General features: G+C 43.2%; 1 protein-coding gene and 1 pseudogene across 3 annotated transcripts in view; one reads left to right on the top strand and one right to left on the bottom strand.

The window, feature by feature from the left end:
• Nucleotides 1–13248, bottom strand: part of SYT9 (synaptotagmin 9) — a 210257-nt gene extending 197009 nt beyond the window's left edge. For all 3 annotated transcript variants that reach the window (XM_047693213.1, XM_047693211.1, XM_047693212.1), the window contains exon 1: nucleotides 12844–13248. In XM_047693213.1, the coding sequence (XP_047549169.1) occupies nucleotides 12844–12988 (145 nt within the window). In that variant the 5' untranslated portion in view covers nucleotides 12989–13248. The remainder of the gene's footprint in view (nucleotides 1–12843) is intronic.
• LOC125079533 (ubiquitin-like) lies at nucleotides 4724–5358 on the top strand (annotated as a pseudogene).
• Nucleotides 13249–22041: the final 8793 nt, after the last annotated feature.

Here is a 22041-nt window from a genome sequence, read left to right as displayed (position 1 = left end):
GACATCTCACTGTGATTTTGATTTGCATTTGCCTCGACGATAAGCAATGTTAAATACCTTTTTATGTGTCTGTTGGCCATCTGGATGTCTTTTTTGGAAAAATGTCTATTCAGGTCCTCTGCCTATTTTCGCAGATTTTGGTGGATTTTTTCAGTTTTGTTTTTGTTTTTTTTGGCCTTGAGTTTCATAAGTTCTCCATCTACTTTGGATACATCAAAATCAATAAATACCAATATCAAATATATCAATCACAAATATCTTCTCCTATTTAGTGGGCTGCTTTTTTGTTTTGTTGATGGTTTCTTTCACTGTGCAAAAGCTTTTTATTCTGTTAGAATCCCAATAGGTTATTTTTGCTTTTATTTCCCTTGCCTGAGGAGACATCCTCTGCATGATTTTTAACTTCTCTCTAGCATCCAATTACAAATTACATAATTATGAATATGTAATTATTTTCTCCTCTCTTTAAAAACCATCTTTTGACTTATTTTCTCCTCCCTTTTCTTTCACAATAAAACTCAAAAATGTAGTATATGTTCTCTTAACTTTTCTCATTTTTACCTAAAGAGACTGTAGCCAAACTATCACGGACTCCATTTGCCCACAACTCCTTCAGAATCCCTCAGTTCAAGGTCACCAGTGAAGCTACATGTTGTTAAATGTAATGATCAGTCCTGGGTTCTCATCTTACTTGACCTTTCAACTACATTTCATAAGGAGGATCACTTCCTCCCTCCAGGAATACTTTCTGCACTTCCAGGCCACCATATTACTGATTTTTCTCCCACTGTCCTTGCTGATCTTTTTCTGTCTGTTTTGTTGGTTGCTTCTCATCTCCCTAACCTCTAACTAGTTGTTTGACTTCTTCTTTTTTTAATCTTCATTCATGCCTTGGTAAGCTCACCTAGTCTCTTAGCTTTAAATATCATCTCTATGCTGATAGCTCCTAAATGCATAACTACAGGCTACCCTTTTTTCTTGAGCACCTAGGAAGGATATCTCAATACCCACTCAAGAATACTGCTTCAATTATTGTCCTCCTTTGTCCTACATCATGTGTTTTTGTTTTCCACTAGATCATTCCCATCACATTAGCGATGTTCTCTTTTACAATTTAAAACAAAAACAAAAACAAAAAACCTTTGATATCATTTCCCTTACCAACTACTTACTCATTTCTCTGCTATCTACAGAAAAACTTGAAACAGTCTATATTCACTGCCCCACTTTTGCCAGTCAATTCCTCGTATAGCCACTCCAAGCAGGCTGTTGTCTCTGCCTCTTCACCAAAGCTGCTTATCAACATCACTTCCGATGACCCCTATGTACTCATATGGCTCAGTACTCAGTGTTCATTCTATTTGACCTAAGGGCAGCATGGACACAACTTTTATGCCCTTTTCTTTGATATACCATTTTCTTGGCTTTTCATTTTGGCTTTCAGGTCAACACTCTAGGATTTTCTGGTCCATCTTTATTAGTTTTCTTTTGCTGGTTCCTCAACTTGTCTCCATCCTCTTAGTGTTGGAGAGCTGCAGAATTCAGTGTTCGTCCTCTTCTCTCCTGTCTTCCTAGATCATTCCAGCCAGACTCATTTTAAATGTCATCTCAATGCCTACAATGCTCCCATTTATATCACAGACCAGCCATCTTCCCTCAACTCCCGGTTCATCTATCCAATTTCCTAATCTGTAGTCCCAACTGATTCACTAATAAGCATTTCCAACATAACACATCCAAAACTAAGCCCTTAATCATTCCACTCAAACTTAATTCTCTTACACCTCTACTCCCTTGCTCAGGCCAAAGTTTTGGGAGTCATTCTGATTCCTTTCTCTTTCACACCCTACAGCCACTCATTGGTAAATCCTGTCAGCTCTACCTTCAAGCTGCCTGGAGTCTGACCACTGCTCACTATCTCTACTGCCATCACTCTGGTCCAAGCCACCATTATCTCCCACATAAATGATTATAACGGTCACATCACTTCCTGACTCCACCCTTAGTATTCTACAGTCTGGTCAGAGTGATCCTTTCTATTCTTAAGGCAGATATTATTACTGCTCTGCTTTCCATTGACTTCCCATCTTACTCTGAGTAAAAGTCATGTTCATTACAATGACGTAGAGGGCCCTATGATGACCCTGCCATCACCCTTCCAACCTCGCCTACTCTTGTCTCTCTTCCTTGCCCCTGGCTAAAACCTGGCATGTGCCTGTCTCAGGACCTTTAAACAAGCTGTTCCCCTGCCTGGAATGTTCTTCCCGTGACATGTGCATGCCCTACCCTTGTCATCTCCTTGTGACCTCTACTCATCAACTTCTCAGTGATGCCATTTTGGTCCCCACACCTGTGCTCTTTCCATGTTTTTTTTTTCCTCCTTAGCATTTATTACCATCTAACATACTATGTAATTAGTTAATTTATTTATGCATTATCATTTTCCTTTCAGCAACATGCAAGTTCCACAAGAGCAAGCTTTTCATTTTGTTTGGTTCCGGACTATATGTACAATGTTGTATCTAGGTATGTAGATATGTACCCTACCTAGAACAGAGCCTTGCATATAGGAGATGCTCAATAATCAAATCACTTGATGAGTAAGAAAATGGCATCTCCAATTGTGATCTCTCCAATCAACCTTCATTTTGTCTCCAGAGTGATGTAATTAGTAGAAGATAAATCTGTTTACCTTCATTTTCAGCTTAAAACTCTTCAATGGGTCTGCTGTGCCCATTACTTGGCAGCCTCTGTACATAAAATAAAGAACCCTCTCCACAGCCTGGCTTGGTAGGCACAAGGCAGGCCTGCCATGCTTACTCCCTCCTGGGCCCTATAACATCAGAGAAAACAGACTATGCATATCCACAAACCGAGTGGTTGCAATGCAACTGAACACGTTGTTTTTTCATTATTAAATAAACAGACGAGGAAGCAAGATGTCACTGTTGGCGTTGTCTGAAATTATATCTGGATCCCAGATGTTTGAACCAGATGACTAAACTTGCTAAAGGCAATTATGTGAGGTAATTATACCTGAGTTTCAGGGTAACATGACTGGGGATCTAAAATAAGTGATCTCCCATTCAGTGATTCTCATCTCTCAGCAACTTACCTTGGACAGGAAGAGCATCATCACCACCAACTTAAGCTTATTTCTCGTTCCTCAAGGAACCACAAAGACTTGAGATGTGCACTCACAGAACTTCGCTCATCCTGAAATCTCCCAGAGTACTCTGCTGAGAATGGGTCCTTTGGACTCATCACAGTAAACTATACTTCTTTCACGATTTCTATGTTCTCTACAGAACTTTGACAGTGGCATACAAGATTTCCACGATCTGACCAGTGTTCATTTGAACAGACTCATCTCTCAACAGTCCCAACACATACTTCACTTACTATTACTACCAAAGATCCATCCTTCCTGTCATAGGACCTTTATAAATTCCCAGAATGTCCTTCCCACCCACACATTCCAGGCAAAGGGCTCCACCCAAGAATCAACTTCTCTAGGAATCCTCTGCAAATCCACTCAAGCCAGCTAATTACTTCCCTTCTCTTTCCCTGTACTGTGTCCCATATATATCTCCCTTCAATTGCTGTTTTATCTCAATTCCATAGGGGCAGTAACCATGTCTAATGGATCTTTGAATTACTCATGCCTAATAGTACCTGGCAATTATGAGGCAATCCAATGTCGTCTTAATTTAACTTAATTATAATTAGAAAAGAGTGATCTGGTCAGTGTGGCTAGCGTGAGGCTTCCTAAGTGCTAGGAGGGAAGGAGGAGTTGGAAAGAGGGAAAGAGAACATAGAGGAAAAAGAGATCCAAGTTATACTAAAATTTTTTTTATATTTCACATAAAAAAGGCAGTACTTTGAATTGGAAAGAATGTTACACTGTGTCAATTTTTTCTTTGCCCTCATGGGTAGAATGTGAAAAAGTCTAAATTCTCAACAGTACTCAATTAAAGCTTAACTTCTCTCCCCCCCCCAAAAAGAGTATTACAATGAATCCCTATTTGTTGAAGCACCCTTAAAACTTTAAAAGGCAGTCTAGTATAATGATTGATTGTAGTCAGGCAATGAGAGCTCATTACTGTACAGTGACCTAATCTTCCTGTGAGCTAATCTGACAAAATATTTATATTCCAACTAATACAAATTAGCAATAAAAACATTAAGATTCTCAAAAAATAAACTACTGCATGATAGTAAACACAGAAATTTCACATAAGAAATATACGTAGTTTTAAAGTATTAAAAATATTCAATCCCACCACCACCAGCAAAAAAAAATGCAAATTGGACCAGTTAGTCACTTAAAACTTATTACATTAGCAAGTTTTTGTTCACATTATTGCCACCTAATGCTAGTGGATATACTGTTGATTCGTAGCAGGGATAGTTGGCATAAATCTTGTGAAAATTAATAATGGGAAACCTTCCTAAAATGGAGTCAGGAGGTTTGGCAAGGGGTATTCCCACACCCTGCCACGCTACCACTCTTAACTGACAGCAGACCCAATAGGAAGAGATGGACTTGACCCTGCACATGGATGCTACTTTACTGTCCCAGCTGAGGCAGACATGCTTTCCTATCCTCCCACCCACTCAATGGCTCAGCCAATGAGAAGCCACTGCACTTGGAATCCAGTTTACTTCGGTGGACTTTGAGTTTCTAACAGCCTTCCAACTGACACCTTCCCTCCTTAGAAAGTGTACCTTTGTTCTCCAGACTTCCTATGGTTTTGCCAAAGCTTGTTCCTCCCAGATGGCAATTCTCTTTTATTCCTGAAAAAAACCATCTTTTGCTGGTAAAATAACTGGAAGCATCTATTTTTAAGGTTGACAACATACAGGAAAGCAATTTGAACCCATTGCTGATAACTTATCATTAAGAAATTTTCCACCTCCTCCTCTTTAAGGAGGTGGAGGAGCAGGTCAGTGGCCATGATCTTGTGGCAGATGTTGAGATGCAGATCTTTGTGAAGACCCCGAGGGCAAGACCATCATCCTTGGGACTGAGTCCAGTGACACCACTGAGGATGTCAATGCCAAAATCCAAGACAAAGAGGGCATCCCACCTCACCAGCCTCATCTGATTCTTGCAGGCAAACAGCTGGAGGATGGCTGCACTCTCACACTACAGTATCTAGAAAGAGTCCACACTGCACTTGGTGCTTGGCCTGCAGGATGGCATCATTGAGCCTTCCCTCCGCCAGCTGACCCAGAAATACAATTGCCACAAAATGATTTGCCTTAAGTGTTATGCTCACCTGCACTTTTGCACTGTCACACAAGAAGAAGTACGGGTACACCAAATCCCTGCACCCCAAGAATAAGGTCAAATAAGGCCCCTTCATTGGTTCTTCTTTTACTGGCAGGGCAGCCTCCTGCCAAAGCCCCAAGGCCCTGGGGCCACGATACAGCTTCATTTTCATAGACCAGAGAAGGAAGTAAGGAAGGGAGGGAGGGGAAGATGAAGAGGAAGGGAGGAAGGGAGGGAGGAAGGAAGGGAGGAAGGAAGGAAGGAAGGGAAGGGAGGGAGGGAGGGAAGCAGAGAGGGGAGAGGGAAGGGGGAGAGGGAGGGAGGAAGGAAGAAAGGGAGGGAAGGAGGGAAGGGGGAGAGAGGGGAAGAGGGAGGGAGAGAGGGATGGAAGGAAGGATAGAAGGAAAGGAAGGATAGGAGGAAAAAGAAAAAGGAAAGGTAAAGGGAGGGAAGAAATTTTCCCGAATGGAGTAGGATACTACAGATACATCACAGTATTTTTAGGTAATAAAAAAATTAGAAGCTGGAAATGCCCCAAAAGCATGATTAAATGAAAAAGATTTACCTACTCTTCAGAATATAGATATACAGTTATCCTAAAAATTTCACAATGACTGTTCATCATGGAAAAAATACAATAATAGTAATAATGGTTAGTTTTTATTGAGCATTTACTATGTGCTAGGTACTATGGTAAATATTTTTCTTTTCTTTTCTTTTCTTTTCCTTTTTTTTTTTTTTTGAGTAGGTTCCACACCCGGGATGGATCCCAATGCGGGGCTTGAACTCATGACCCTGAGATCAAGAACTGAGCTGAGATCAAGAGTCAGACATTTAACTGACTGGGCCATGCAGCCACCCCTATGGTAAGTATTTCACATGCATTGTGAGATAGGTACTAAATAGGGTTTCCAGATTTAGCATACAAAAATATAAGTGCACAGTTCAATTTGAATTTCAGATTAATAACAGGCATTTAGTTTACATCCATTCCATGCAATATTGCTCATCTAAAATTCAAATTGAACAGGGCAGTCCTATATTTTATCTGAAAACTGCTAATACATTTTACTGATGAGGAAACTAAGACACGGAGATCGCCTAGGGACATACAGCTCATGAGCAGTGACAAGATAATAAGCATATGAAAGAAGTAGAATGGAAACTTTTGTGTCTGATTACAAATAGGTAAAACATATTCATGGGCAGGGATCCCGGCTAAGAGGAAAGAGTGACAGATGACAACACTGCCACCAAAGTCTCTGGAGCACCTGGTCTGGGCACCTTGCTACAGCAGCCTCCACTCCCATTTTACAGATGAATCAACTGAAGAATTAAATACTGTGCTCAAAGTCATAACGCTAGCAAGAGCAGGATCAGATTCTGACTCTAAAGCTCTTGTTTTATTCTACTTTGTCATCTGGATTTCCCGGGTGAGTTTTCGTTTTTTCCCCTTTAGGTGTAGTTCCATCAATGTTGATATAAAAGTTTTTGTGTGATAAAGTACATGCACAAGGACACGTGAATATTTCAAGGAGATCTGCAAAACCTAGTCATTAAGGGTCTGCTTTGGTTTAAAACCGTTTCTAGAACCCAATAAAACACTTAGAAGAAAAAGTCACGGTGCACATTATGGCTTAATTTGTGATTTCATTTAGGAAGTAAAAACCCATACTCCATACTTTTCCTTCTAAAAGTGAGATTGCAACTCCCACTTATGCTTCTTGCTAAGCTCCTCCTCTTTCTCTATACATTCTCTATACATTTCAGCAGGTGAACTTGTTAGTTCAAGTAACTCAGTAAAGAAAGGAATCTGAATTTTTGCAGGCCAATCATATAGGAGAGCACATGTACACACACACAAACACAAAAGTGCCAATATGTTTCACAGTGAAAGCAATGGCTACGCTCTAGCCATGATAGGAAATTTTAAGTGATTTCCCTTAGGTACTGGCTTAATATTTCCTTAAGAGGTTAGCCCACATCAAAAAGTTTGTGCTTTTGATTGTTTATTCTGAAAGAGGCAGCTGGCCACAGGGCTGCCTGCAATGCTTTTACCACAGTTTCCTTTTGTTTTTCCCTCTTGATAATTACCTCATGACTAAACCACTCACTGGTCCATGCAGAAGAGTCCCACAGAGATGAAAACACACTTGTTTAAATAAAATATTTATGAAGAAGCCCTAAAATGTCACTGAAGTAAATGCAAATTATCTTCACATATTGTGCATCCAATATGCCACTCGTTCCTTAGAAGACTATTTCCTGATTGCAATTAACATTAATTTTTAAAAATTAATCCCATTGTGCATAATCATCCCAATGTCTATTCATAAAAAACCTAGTGTTTTGAGGTTAACTCTCTTTTGAATATCTTTGAAAGTTTTAATAAGACTAATATTTAGTCTTGAGGATTATTTTGAAGATTTTTCCTTAGAAACTATATTTAATTATTATTTTATATGTACATCTTCTAATAAATGATTTCATTCTAATTCAATACTAGGTGACATTCATGAAAGTTCCACATTCTGGTCTTTTAATGAAATACTATCTGGACACGATTTTCTCAGTTCTTTTTTTTCCCCCACGAGTCAGGTGAATATAATGGATTCTCATCATATTTTTATAGAACATTCAAAATAAAAATTTGGAGTAATATTATCAAAAGAAAGTTAAGAATCAGTCAGCATGTGTAGTAACTGTTACAAGTCCCCTGACTTTCGATACCACCTTTCCCAAGTTTTCAGGAAAGAGATATGAGATGAGCTGAGAAGACTAGGTGGTTTCATCCTTTGCTAGATGGTCTTGACAGCTGTCCTCCACTTGGCTACACTTTAGAATCAACAGAGGAACTTAAAAAACATACAGATACCAGGCCCCACCCCCAGAAATTCAGATTAAATTTGTCTAGAATAAAACTCAGTCATTGGTAGCTTTTCGTTCATTTTACTTTTGCTTGTCAGAGCTCCCTAAATGTTTTTAATGTGCAGCCCAGGTTGAAAACCATTTGTCTAGAAAAAGCTTTCCTAAGAGGGTTAGAGTCCACTTGAAAAGAGGAGTCATTAATGAAGAGCCATAAGGCTCTTCTTCACACCCAGACCAGAAAAATCTCTAGAAATACAAAGCCAATATAAACCCAGTATCCTGAACAAAAAAATGCATAACCTATAAACTAAGCTGAGTCTTCATAACTGCATAGAATTTAACCTTCAGTTAAAGATTAAATCCTTTATAGAAGAACAGAATAGACAAAGTGGGTCTAAAGGGGGCTCTTATGAAAAAATACCTAGGAAATTTTCATTGACAGTAACTCTCAGATTCTTAGTACATATGATGGGCTTCCCTAAGAAGCTACTTTGACTTAGACTCAACCCTTTCTCAATGGAACCCACGGCCTTGCTGCTAGTTTTGCTCTGAGCTTCAGTTTTCGCCCGTACATACAAATCTCTCTCTGCCACATTTCTCCAACTTGAACATCCCTACAAATCACCTGAAGATCCTGCGAATACATAGGTTCATATGCAGTAGGTCTGGGTGAGGCCTGGGAGTCTGCATTTCTAATAAGCTCCCAGATGCTGCTGATGCTGCTGGCCTGCAGACGAACACTGGGAGCAGCGAGGTCTTGGAAGACATCATGAGGATTAAATGAAATGACCTACATAAAACACCTGGCACAGATGTGGCTGGCATCCTACAGAAGAAAAGCCTTACCAAGGAAAATAATAAAACGTGGTGAAAACCTAGAGGTCACATGATCCAATTCTTCCTCCTTTTCCAGATGTGGAAATGGGAAGTTAAGAAAAGTTAAAATCTTTATCTCCTTATAGCCAAAGGAAAAAAAAAACACATTGTTTTTAACTGCAAAAGAGTGCAACCAAGGTCCACGAGTGGAAGTTAAACAGAGCTCTTCATTCCATACCAGGAAAAATCTTCTAACAATAAATGCTGTCCTACAATCATTTGGCCCTCTTGAGGAGAGAATGTGAAGTCTCCAGTTACAAAATGTGAGCACAGACCAGTTGCTGATGTGAAAGAACATTCATGTTTCAGGTGACTGTTGAACTAAGAGACATCACACACTTAATATGTACAAAAGCATTTTTTTTAATTAAAATAGAAACCTCATCTCCTTCCCCACTCCCAACTCTGCTCTTCCTGAAGTCTTCCCTTCTGCAGTAAATGGAGTTACTTGGGTCAAAGAGCGCTGGAGTCTTCTTTATCTCTACTTCTCTCACCCCTCACATCCATTCCATCAACAAATCCTCACTTGCACTGTAACCTTTCAAATGTGTGCACACCCAATTACTTCTTACCACTTCCACTAAGATAACGCTGGCCAAGCCACTTTCCACTCTGTCTGGATCACTACAACAGCCTCCTGATAAGTCTCTCTGTCTTTGTCCTTGATCTTCAATAGCATTTTCTCAGCAAGCAGCCAGAGTGCTGCCACTTCTCCATCCCTTCCTTCTCCTTGGGACTAAAACCCAAAGTCCTTCTACAGGTTGACAAGGCTTAGCGTGATCTCTCTGCTCTAGCCCTCAACCACATTTCTAGTCATTCACAATCTTTTTCCCTCCCCAGTCACCCTTAAACTCACCTTAAATCACATCCAGGACGACCCAATCTCAGGACCTCTGTCCCTGCTCTTCCGTCATGAAGGCTATACTCTGGGTTTTGCAAGTGAATGCCCCACATTGCCAATACATGAAAAAACATAAAAACACTTTATGTTGGATTCTAACTGCTCTCTATGGAAAACGAAAAAGTGCCCACACTCAGCTTAAAGATCAGCACTTTACTTTCCATAGTTGGTACAGATGAAAGGCTGGGTGAGGCATTCCAGTTCCAATTGTGACTCAGCTTCACTTTTAAAAATTGCTCCTTCATCAAATCCTCTCTTAAGGGAAGACTAGGGGCTGTATTCCCACCTCGGAGCACTATAACAACCTGGGCAGAGGATAATCCTTCCAGATGGCCCACTGGTCTATTTCCCAGGGTAGTCCACCTCTGAAAAAATGAACAAACATCCTAGATGCAGTGTCCTTCTGCTGCCCACAGGGAATTATGTCCATTTTCTTCTTTTAATGCCAAAGTTCTGCAGTTGAGCCTGAGAAAACTGAACTACCACGGAGTTAGACATGGACAGACAATGGACAGACAGCACTGGTACATGGCCTTCAGATGAGTTCCTCTGCAGAAAAGGAAGTCATCCGCTTCCAGAGAGGACTATGTGTGCCAGGGACCCACGTCCCAGGGCTGTGGCGTGGCTTATTCTGGTTCACATGAGCCAATGGCAAGGGCACCATGCATAGCGTTGTGCAATGCAGCTACTCCAGCCACTCAGCTTTTAGGGCTCGAAATGAAAGCCACTCTTGGTTCGGATAATCAAACAGCATCAGAGGGACAGAGATAAAGGCATCTAATGTAGGAATTACTGCAGGCAAGAGGAAGGAGGGAAGTGAGGAGAGATTCTGGCCTGAGCTGAAGTGCCCTGAGAGAGAGGATGCACTTTGGCTGTGCATTTTGGCCTCAGCCCCTCTCACCCTGCACTCACAGTGCTCCCCACTCCTGCCTCATGAGCAGGCTACTTCCAACCCAAACCAAAGATCCAGAGGGGCACGGGTTATCAAAAAATCACTGTGCCTCAGTGAGGAAAGCAGGACAGTGCTTTCGGGAACTCAAAGACTAGCAAAAGGCTTACTCTTAACTGTGGCTCTTTCTCAGCCAAGGAATCAGATTTGTTCCCTGCAAGTTTTTTTTTCTGTGACTCTTCCTCAAGGGCGGCCAGGTACAAGGGTTGAGGAAAGCCCAAGAACATGGAATCCAGCCCATGCATGAAAAGAAGCAGAGGCATAAAATCGGCCAAAAAGATGTAGAGTGTTAAACAGGAGACTCAGCAAGAGGCCTCATTCATCTTCTCTTTTAAAGCCAAAAAGCAACTATTCCCTTAAGTGGGATAACAATGGAAACTTATGGAGCAGTCACAGGCAAGGAAGTGGGACATTTCAACACTAGCATTTGCTTTGGGTGAAGCATACTAAATAATTTTCTTGTTCCTGCAGCTTCAGGAGAAAACTTTGACCACTTAGGAATCATCCAGGACTCCCAGTTGATAAAATAAGGAGCTCTGATTCCTATGTGTGGTCTCTGCAGCACATCACAGCCAGGAATGAGCCACGCAAACACTGGGCATTGAACGTCCAGGGAGATCATTTGGGATCAACAGTTATTTCTTGACTTAATTCTGCACTTTGAAGTAACACATTAGGGATTATCCGATAAACCTAATTAATGTAACCACAGGCAATGGGGAACAATAATTTTTCTTTTTCAATAGAGAAACAGATTTCCAATAGGGAAAATCTGATATCAACTTTTAGCAGATGATTTCTCTTCGCTCCACAGACCCATTTTTGAATATGCTATCAAGGAAATGTTATTTAAGTCAGGCTCCGTGTATATCTCTTTATAAATCAAACAATTTCCTAACTTATCCTTCGTGTAAGTAGACTTGAAGTAACATATATATAATATATAACAGATTGGCTTAAAATAGGCAAATTTGTCCTGGATAATGCAAAAACTCATTTCCACTATTTATACACAGGAATATCAGGCGCAAAGGCCATTTTCTCACCCCATCTTCAACACAGTATTTTTTTTTTTTAGGTTGAGAGAATATTCGAGAAAATGATTTCTCCAGGTAAGAAGAATCTCAAGTAAACATATGGAAGCAATGTGTCTTCAGTAACCAATAGTGGGTGAGATGTAGGAGACCCAGGACCCTTAGGAAAGCAAATGGCTCCACTAAAACTCCTTCTTCCAACCTTAATTGGTCAAATGCCAAAATAAACGAACTTTCCAAAGTTAGGAGCTATGCAACTTCACTAGGGATAACTGCAGGTGCCCCGGCCAGGACCAGCCAGCCCACCGAGCCGGGTGTGTCTGTCCGGCGGCGCCCAGGCCCAGGCCGCCTCCAAGCCAAACGACCCGCTGGGAACCGGTTCAGGCCCGGCTGCCCAGGACCCGGAGCTCCCGGTTGCCGGCCCAGAGCCAGATCCCGCCCCGCCCTTCCCACCCCAGACCAAGGAAGGGAAATGCGCACTCCGAGGCAAAGGTGAGGAGCGCCCAGCGGGATTCAGCCGCAGCCGGGGCCGTCCCCAACTCCCAACTTCCCAGAGTTTCCTCCGGCCTCGTCCCCCTTCCCACCGCTGGTGAAACGGCCGCGGCCTCCCCTCGCCAGGAGCGCAGAAACCGGGAAGTGGAGCTCAGAGCCCGGAGCTCGGGAGCCGCCCCCCCAAGCCCCGGAGACCCGAGCGCAGGTGGCGGGCGTGGTCCCTCCAACCCTGCCCCAGCCCCCACCCCCCGGACTCGGCCTCCGCCGGGGTCCCCGCCCGGTCCAGCATCAGGCCACGGCGCGCCGCTTCCTGATCCCCTCCTCTAGCTCGGCAGCCACCCCCCTCCTCGCCCCAGTCCGCGTCGCTCTTCTGCCTCAGGCCCCGGTGCGGCCCCAACTCCCAGCCCAGGGCCCTCCGGTCACGCCCGGCAGCGGCGGCGGCACTCACCTGGGTCGCGGAGCCGGGGTCTGGCGCGGTCCCGCAGGTGGTAGATGAAATCCTGGCAGCTGTCGTGCTCCAGGGCCCCACGGGCACACAGCTCGGCCAGCAGCTGCAGCGCCTGGTGACAGAGCGCGTCCCTGGCCCCGGGCATCGCCCCCCCGCATCCTCGGACCGCGCCGGGCAGGCGGGCGCGGGAGACAACCCTCCGCCTGCCAGCTCAGAGCCGCCGCCTCCGGGCCGTCCGCGCTCGCCGTCAGGGAGCAGCCGAGGAACGGCCCGAGCCTCCTCCCCGCCTGGCCCGGCCTCCCACCGGTTGCATGCAGCTCTTCGGCAGCCGGTCGGTCAGGCTTTCCCTCTCTCCCGCCCGGCCGCTCCGTCCCGCCCCCGGCCCAGAGGGGAGGCGGCGCCGCACAGCCCAGCGCGCCTCTCTGCTGGCGCCCCGCCCGCCACACGCGGCCGCCGGGGGGGCGGGGCTGGGTCAGGGGCGCGCGCGGCGGACTGGGGGCGCTCTCTCGCTGCTGGAGGAGCGCGGGGCTCGGCTCCGGACCAGGCGCTCAGAGCGGCCGCGCCCAGGCTTGGAGAGTGGGAGCAAGGCGCGCTCCGGGCATTCTCGCCAGCCCACCCCTCCGTTCTCAGGCAAACCATCACCCTCCACCACCGTCCCTCGACCCCTGCGTTCAAAGCGCGCGTCGGGTGCGTGGCGCGAGAGGTACAATTTGGACCACACCCGCCCGATCTGGAGAACCTAGTGGTGGCTTCGAACTTGAAAAAGCGCCGTCTGGGCAAAAACCATGGGCCTAAGGGTGCTAGATCCCCAAATGCGGGTTTGGCGCCGAGATCTGCCAACAAAGGAAGGATTTCCCAAGGGCAGGACCTTTTCGATCACGGCAGTGTTTTGGAGACGGTGGAGGCTTGCTCGTTAGAACTAAGGTCAAATAAATGGCTTCTGAAAAATACGCCGGGACAAGGATCCTGGCTGGTTTTCTAAACAACTGATTAGAAATCCGGGGATTGCCAACGCGTCTCCCATATCCACCAAGTTAGAGTATCACAGAATCCGAGCTTTTTGGAAGGGAACTCTGGGCACCTCTCGCACACCCACTTCTTCAGCATCTCAGGGAATAAGCCCAGAAATAACTTTGAAGTACTGAACTCCTGGGTGGGGAGGGGGGGCGGATGGGAGAGGGTGCGAGGCACTATGCCACAGTCTTTTAGATATGTAATCTCATTTAATTCCCTTGATAGCCCAGCAAGGTCTATATAACGTATCCTCATTTTAGTAATGAAAAACCTGAGACTCAGACAGGCATCACCTGCCCAGGTTCAGACTTGGGGAGGCAGGGTAAGATATTATATATAATTATATAATAATAATAATTATTATTATTATTATTAGCTTTAAGAAAAATAGTGTCCAGGGCCTACACAAATGATTACCCTGGACTCTCTACAGCTGGCATTCAGCCATAGGTCGTGCTGTTGCTAGGGACACCTCACAGCAAATCATACTGTGCAGTAAGGTATTTCAGGATGCCACAGAGTGTTCACCCAACAGACAAGCTTTGAAATCCTGCTGCGAATGGTGCCAGGGCCTCAAGGATCTGATATTAGAACAGTAGAGAAAATGCAGAGTTATAAAGATAACTGCAGAGAGTGAAGAGAGAAGTAAACTCTCAGCCCTGGGAAAACTAGGAAGGTGAGGAAGCCAGCTGAAAGGAACCCTTGGAGGAGGAAGAGCCGAAGCTGGTCCTTGAAAGGAGGGAAAAGACAGTGGAGGAGGAACCAGAGAGAGTGGGATGCTAGGGCTCCCACAGTCATGATGGGGTGCGTGTTCAAGCATGCAGAAATATACCACTGATATGACTACTTCAGAGAGGAACTGCAAACGGGAAATCCAGTAAAGAAAGCACTTTGATAAGCCAGGCAAGATATGATGAGGGCCTAGATCAGGCTAAAGAGGACCTAGATCAGCCTAAATCAGCACTTAGCTGATTGTCAAGAACATCTAAATTTGAAAAATATTTCAAGTATTAACTGACAAGATTGCACCCAATGGAATGAGACAGAATGAAACACCAGAAGTTTCACAAACTGACCTGGGTCATATGTGATGAGTAATGAAAAATGCTTACAATTGGAAGCCTAGAGTTAGGAGAGAAAGGAGACTGGATGGATTTCTCCAGGCAAGAAGAGCTTGGAAAATGGGAGAGATCATTGTCATTTAAAATGTGGTTCAGTAAGAAAGAGATTGAAAAGCATCAGTGATGAAGAAAACACTGGACAGAGGGGAGTTATGGGGGCCAAAAGAGGAGGAACATTTGATGGAGGAGAGATCTACAGTATCAACAACTGTCAACAGAACCTACAGAGACAAAAACTAAGAAGTGCCCTTTGGATGTAGCAGGTAATAAGACATTCGTGATTTAGAGGGAATGGTTACTCTGGAAACTTGTGGAAGTTATTTAAAATTTTTGTGCCTAAGATTTCTCTTCAGATAATACCAATACACGCATTAATGAATTGTTATACAGATTACATACTTGGAGTATTTGGAATAGTGCTGCCACATAATTCGGGCTCAATCAACATATGTTTTTCTTGTTGCTGTTGTGTATCTACTACAATATCCTAGATGCTAACTAAACACACTCAGGTCTGACCTCAGGATTGTGAGACTGAGCCCTGCCTCTGGCTCTGCACTCAGCGTGAAGTCTGCTTGAGATTCTCTCTCCCTCTCTCTCTGCCCCTCCAGCTTCATTTGCCAATTATTCCTCAATAAAGCTGGGAGGAAATATATATTTTTTTTAATCTGTAAGTCTTTCATGCTGCTCTTAGACCATATCCTTACTCCTGTGTCCAAGACACAGATTCTGTTCTTGGGAAATAGTTCAGCATTCCTAATGGCAGAACTTCACATTTCTTTTTTTTTTTTAAGATTTTATTTATTTATTTGACAGACAGAGATACAGCGAGAGAGGGAGCACAAGCAGGGGCAATGGGAGAGGGAGAAGCAGACTTTCCGCTGAGCAAGGAGCAAGGAGAGAGAGAGGAGGAAGCAGGCTCCCCACTGAGCAGAAAGCCCGACGTGGGGCTCGATTCCAGGACCCCGGGATCACGATCCGAGCCGAAGGCAGAGGCTTTAACCCACCGAGCCACCCAGGTGCCCCCTAAGGGTTTTTTTTAAATGATACCAGGTCGCCCAGTCATTGAACATTTATTTCAACAAGAATTTTTAAAAAATCATCATGCCAAACACTGGGCAAGTTGTTGGCTACAAATTTGCCTGTCTGAATTACTGAACATGTACTTTATGCTGAGAAAAAAAAAAAGATAAGACAGCACAGGTGTGGTATTATCTTCCCAGGGCTTCTGTAACCCATTGCTGTAACCAGAAATGACAGAAAGACAACAAAAGTGTATTCTCTCATGATTTTGGAAGCAGGAAGTTCAAAATCAAAGTGTTGGCAGGGCCACACTCCACCTGGAGGCTCTAAGGAGAATCTCCCCTCGCCCTTTCCTTGCTTCTAGTGACTCCTGGCAATTCCTTAACCTTCCCTGGCCTGTAGCTGCCTCACTCCCATCTCTGTCTCTGTCATCTTCTCTTTGTCCTCTCCTCTTCTTAGAAGGAGTCCCCCCACTAAATACAGTGTGGTTTCACCTCTAGATCCTTAATTGATTACGTCTGCAAAGACCTTGGATCCAAATAAGGTTACACTCTTGAGGTTCCATCTGGGCATGAATTTGGGGAGACACTATTCAATAGCTGTCATTGCACTTTGCTTTCTTGGGTCTGCAGTGACAAGACTGACAGTGAAAGAGATGGCCATGGAGGGAAGTTTCACTTTGATTCCATGAACCAGGTCCTCTCATCTTGCTCTGGTTCTCCATAGTCTTACTTCCTGTCCTACATAGATAGACCCAGATCCAGACTGCTCACCTGGAATTCAGATTTCTTGATCTGCGTGACTCTTTGACTCTTTCTCATGTGTTCCAAGTTGTTGACCCATGCTGTCATGAGTACCCTGGCCCATCTGGATTTGAGTGCTGCCTGTCATCACCCACCTTTTTTCATTTAACAGATATGCACTGGATCCTTCATAAGAGTCAAACCCTGTCTTGGATCCTGGATTCTCAGCGATGACAGACAACGTCCCTACCTCATGAGTAATGAGGGATAGAAACAGGGAAAAAAAACAAGCAAACAGATACTTGGTACCTACAACAGTTTCTGGTGCTTAGTAGGTGTTCAATAAGTATTTGTGATTTGGTAAAATTAGCAAGATAGTTTCTGATAGTGATAAGTAATAAGGAAATAGATGAGTGTGAAATAAAGCATTTAAATAGGATCAACATGGAAGGCCTCTTAAAGAAGGTGATGTTTAAGCTACAATGTTAAGAAAAGAAAGGAGACAGCTGAGGACACATGTCTGAGACAGAGGAAAGAGTAAGTGAAAAACATCACTGAACTAAGAACAAACTGATTGTATTTGGGGACAGAAAGAGAACAATGGATCTGACACAGACTGAGCAAGGGGGAGACTAGTACAAGATGACATCAGAAAGGTAGAGGCAATTCTGCTCAGTTTTGCTAGACACTATAGATCAAACAAAGGAGTTTGGATTTTTAATTTCCACTGCAGTTGGAAGCCATTTGAGGTTTAAGTAATGAATCAGTGTGATTTAATTCATGAATTAAAATGAATTAAAAGATCACTATAGCTGCTCTGAGGAGGAAGGATTGTAGGAGGCAAGACTGGAAGAAGGGAGAAGAATGTTTTAGCACATAAACAGGTTATAGGTGTAAAAGATACTGATTCCTTCAGTCCCAAGTGTAACCAGGAGAGGATGGAGCTGGCCAAAGCCACAGGGTTGGTCTGTCTACAGTCAGACTCATCCATTAACTTGAGCTTACTGGATAAATAGCATCATTTTCCATGTCTGCCACAATGCGGAAAAGATTGGAAAGCATGGCACTTATGAACATTGTTCATGTTTTCTGATCATCAAGCTCATTTTACACACTCTTACTGTGTTTGGAGAATTACCTGCTGTGGTGACCAGCCTCCAAGATGGCCTCCAGTGATCCCACATGCTGTGATTCACACCTTTGTGTGGTCCCCCACACTCAGTACCAGGGTTTGACTTGTGTAACTAATAGAATAGGACAGAAGTGATTGTACATCACTTCAAAAATAAGGTTGTGAAAGGCTGTGGGTTATATCTTGGGCTCTGTGTCTCTCTTAGGTAACTCGCTTTGGGATACCCAGCTGCCATGCCTTGAGAATACCCAGGTATTAGGCCTATCCAGCCCAAATTCCTCTCCCCATCCCCGACTCTATCTCTGGAGGCCTGTGTTCAAAGGCAACGCCATCTTTTGCATTTTAACTTGCATCTGTGATTGAAGTTCCATTGAAGAGATTCACTTTAAGTGAGTTGCACACCCCCTCCCCCAACTGAGCCTAAAAACTACTGAAAATCAAAGGAAAATAGGAACGTAACTGAAGGAGAAAAAAACACTTAAAAAAACTTGTCTACTTTTTCTTTCTTGAATAATATATGCAAGATATTTCTCTCCAAAATGGCATAGTAAAAGGCTAATAAAAAAAAACCCACTCACAAAACAAGCTTTGAATATATCTTTTAACATCCTAAGCCACTTTAAAACAAAAAATAAACAAGACTACCTCTTGCTATTTTATTGAGTCAGTATCCTTAAAGTAGTTCACAAATAACATTATGTTGATTAAAATAGAACTATTTCAAATAGGACAACAGATATATAATGACCCCCTTTTTTTAGATTTCAAAGAAAATTAAGGCATATGCTTTTATTTTAATCAATGCAAGTTAAAGTTATGATGTAAAAGGTACACCTCTTCTTCTAATTAAACCCTCAAAGCCAGGCAGCCATCCATAGTTCATTAAAGTTCAGATTTTGCGCAAAACCTTCATTATCTCAACTTGATGAGTTTCCTTTTCTTTCAATGCATTGCACTCTCACAGAAGATGTCTGATTTTAAAAGACCTTTTAAGAAATGTTAAATAGGGGTGCCTGGGTGGTTCAGTCATTAGGTGTCTGCCTTCGGCTCAGGTCATGATCCCAGGGTCCTGGAATCGAGCCCCACGTCGGGCTCTCTGCTCAGTGGGGAGCCTGCTTCCTCCTCTCTCTCTCTGCCTGCTTCTCTGCCTACTTGTGATAGAGATCTGTTGGATAAATAAATAAAGTCTTTTAAAAAAAAACCTTAGGAGAAATATATCAAAACCTTTCAATGATTCTATGTGTGTATATAAAGAGTCTAAAACACCCTGAGGATCCTGACCTTTTCCTGCTGGCTGAAATAAAAATGCATTACCTATGTCCATATAATCACACAAGACCTGAGGTCAAAATGGGTAAGAAAACAGAAAGGTTTGGAAACATGGCTGTAATTTGTATGCCAAGTTTGAGGTATTCTACCTTGAATATGTGCCCAAGATTCAGTTCTTTCCCACCTGTGCTGCTTTCTTGTGTGACGAGTGCAGCCTTGCACCGACAGCAGAACTACCTAGACTATGTCAGCTCTCTTTAGGCTGATGAGCACCTTTTGGATAATTATGACTCTGTCAGTCACTGTGAGCTTTGAAAATGTGTAAGATCAGCTCTTACCTTGTGGGACCTCCCAATTCTGGAGAAGGAACAGATAGTGGTACCTAGTTAAAACATAGAACCATGGTGAAGTTGTTTAATATATATATATATATATATATATATATATATATATATATATAAAACTATATATATATAGTTGTTTTATATAATTATATAAAACGGTGCAGAGGGATGGAGAGAATAATTCTATCAAAAAGCATTTGTCCAACATCTGGTTGTGTAGCCATAAGTAAATGATGTTCTGGACATTGGTATCCCAGTGCCAAAATGAACGTGTTTGACAAGACCAGGTCCTTTTAGGCACTGACAGTATAACCTTGGCCTTGGATTATCTGTTTCATGTGTGTTGGTTTCATCTCCCTGTTGGACTACATTGGGGTAGGAATCATGTCTCAGTCATCCCTCTGTCCCAGATCTCAGGGCAGGGCCTGGCCGACAGGACCACACATTAAATGTATGTTAATTGGTTGAGGACTGACATTCATCTTTCTCTCCTATTCTAATATCTCAGAAAAAGGTAGAATTTCTTATCCTAAATTGAAAGATTTTAAATAACTGAATTTATTTTTTTAAAGATTTTATCTATTTGTTTGTCAGAGAGAGAGAGAGATTGAGAGTATAAGTGAGGGGAGCAATAGGCAGAGGGAGAAGCAGACTCCCTGCTGAGCAAGGAGCCAGATGTAGGACTCGATCCTAGGACCCTGGGATCATGACCCGAGCAGAAGGCAGATGCTTAACCAACTGAACCACCCAGGTATCCCCAAACTACTAAAATTAAAGACAAAAAATAAATGCCTGCAGGGAGCTCCTCCTGGCCTAGCACTTGACCCTCATGAATCCTTACAAAGAGAGCAGTTGAGAGCGGTTCTGTGAATCCATTTTACTTTGATAGTAATCTGTCAAAAACTCCCTCTTCTGAACCGACGGAAGCTCCGCACCCTCCAGGATCCTCTCTGACTCAACACCCTAGAAAATGACCACCACGTATGTGCCCGTATTTGTGAATGTGTCTTGAGGCGTGAGTGTTTATAGGTGACTACAGAGAGAGTGTGTGTGTTTGTGTGCGACGCGTGTGTATACATGCATATACATATACATAAAACTTTAGAGTAAATGTGACATTTAGTAGCGTGTGCATGCAAGATGTATGAGAGAGACTAGGAGTGTACACTTGTGTGTGCTGGTTCGTTCCACGAGAGGAAGGGAGTTCTCTATGCCCTGCAGAATTCCCTTGCCCCACTTCAAATCAGAAGCCTTCCTCCAAGTTAGCTGAGTTTAGCCCAAAGAAAAGGCTCTGTGGAGGTGGGGGCTCATGGTCTTGTTAGTCTTTGGGCCTCCATTCCCTCTTCTTTGGAGTCACTTCACTGTGAAGCTTTAGGTAAAGATGACCATGGAAAAGCAGCCACTCTCAGGGGTGTGGTTTTGGGTGTTTTTAGAGTATTAAAAAATAGTAAGTGAGCAAGCTTGGCTTTTTCTACTGAATAGTTAATGTTCTATCTGTTAGAAGAACTGCTGTCTGGAAACTTCTTTTTTTCTACAGACATTTGTTTTCAGTTTATGACCCACTCTGCTCCCAGAGGGGCATGAGCATAAATCATTTAGTTTTCAAAAGAAAGAACCATAAAATAGGAAACAAAGGCCCAAAAGCTGACTTATCCCCCTCAATTTAAACCATTCTGTCTGAGTGAATATCTGCGAGTTAAGGCCCAACAAGGCTAATGTGTAAGCAGGTCGAAGTGTGGGCCTCCAGAGACTATCCCATGAGGTTAATATTAATCTGGGATTTTCAGGGACCACAAAACAGCCTTCTGTCACACCACTTATGCTGTTTCTGGGTCAGGATGACTCCTGAGGCAAAAGGAACTCTGTACTGGGCAAGCTTAAAGTTTCTCTTCTTGTCCACCAACACCCCTCCATCCCTTATCATTTGCTGTTCTATTACAAAACTGATGGCCAACAGAGAGCAGACCCATTTGTGGAGCTGTTGCTGTTCTAAGCACTTTCCAAGCATTGACTCATTGAATCCTCAAAATAATGCTATCAGATGGGTGCTATTATTATCTCCATCTTATAAGCAAGGAACATGAGGCCTGGATAGATTCAGTCACTTGTCCAAGGTGACACAGCCAGTAAGTAGGAAAACTGGAGTTCAAACCTAGCCAGTCTGTCTGGAGACTGCTTTATGAACTGCAACCCCACACTATCTGACTAACCAGGCCCCTATAACAGCCAGCTTCTAGACATAGACTTATCATGTTAACATTAAATAAAATCACAATTTAAAATAGAACAGGACCTTGGCAACTATGCATTTAGATATTGATTGATTTTTAGGATGATAACAAGGCAAATATAAGGATGGGAAACACTGGGGATGTATTGCAGCAATCCATGGCTAAAATAAAAAAAATATACACTGATGAGAATAAGGAGGCTTTCTCTGCCTCTACGCTTGTATACTATGAACCTGATATCTCCGGATACAGTGCTCCCCCATCTGTCTATATTATGCCCTTAGCTATGTTGAATCCTGGGGATTGAATTCCCTGAAAGCA

This window comes from Lutra lutra, chromosome 10 (assembly GCF_902655055.1).
Source record: "Lutra lutra chromosome 10, mLutLut1.2, whole genome shotgun sequence".
Classification (NCBI taxonomy): domain Eukaryota; kingdom Metazoa; phylum Chordata; class Mammalia; order Carnivora; family Mustelidae; genus Lutra; species Lutra lutra.
The sequence above is the reverse complement of the archived record's forward strand: the minus strand, read 5'-3'. Positions and strand labels throughout refer to the sequence as shown.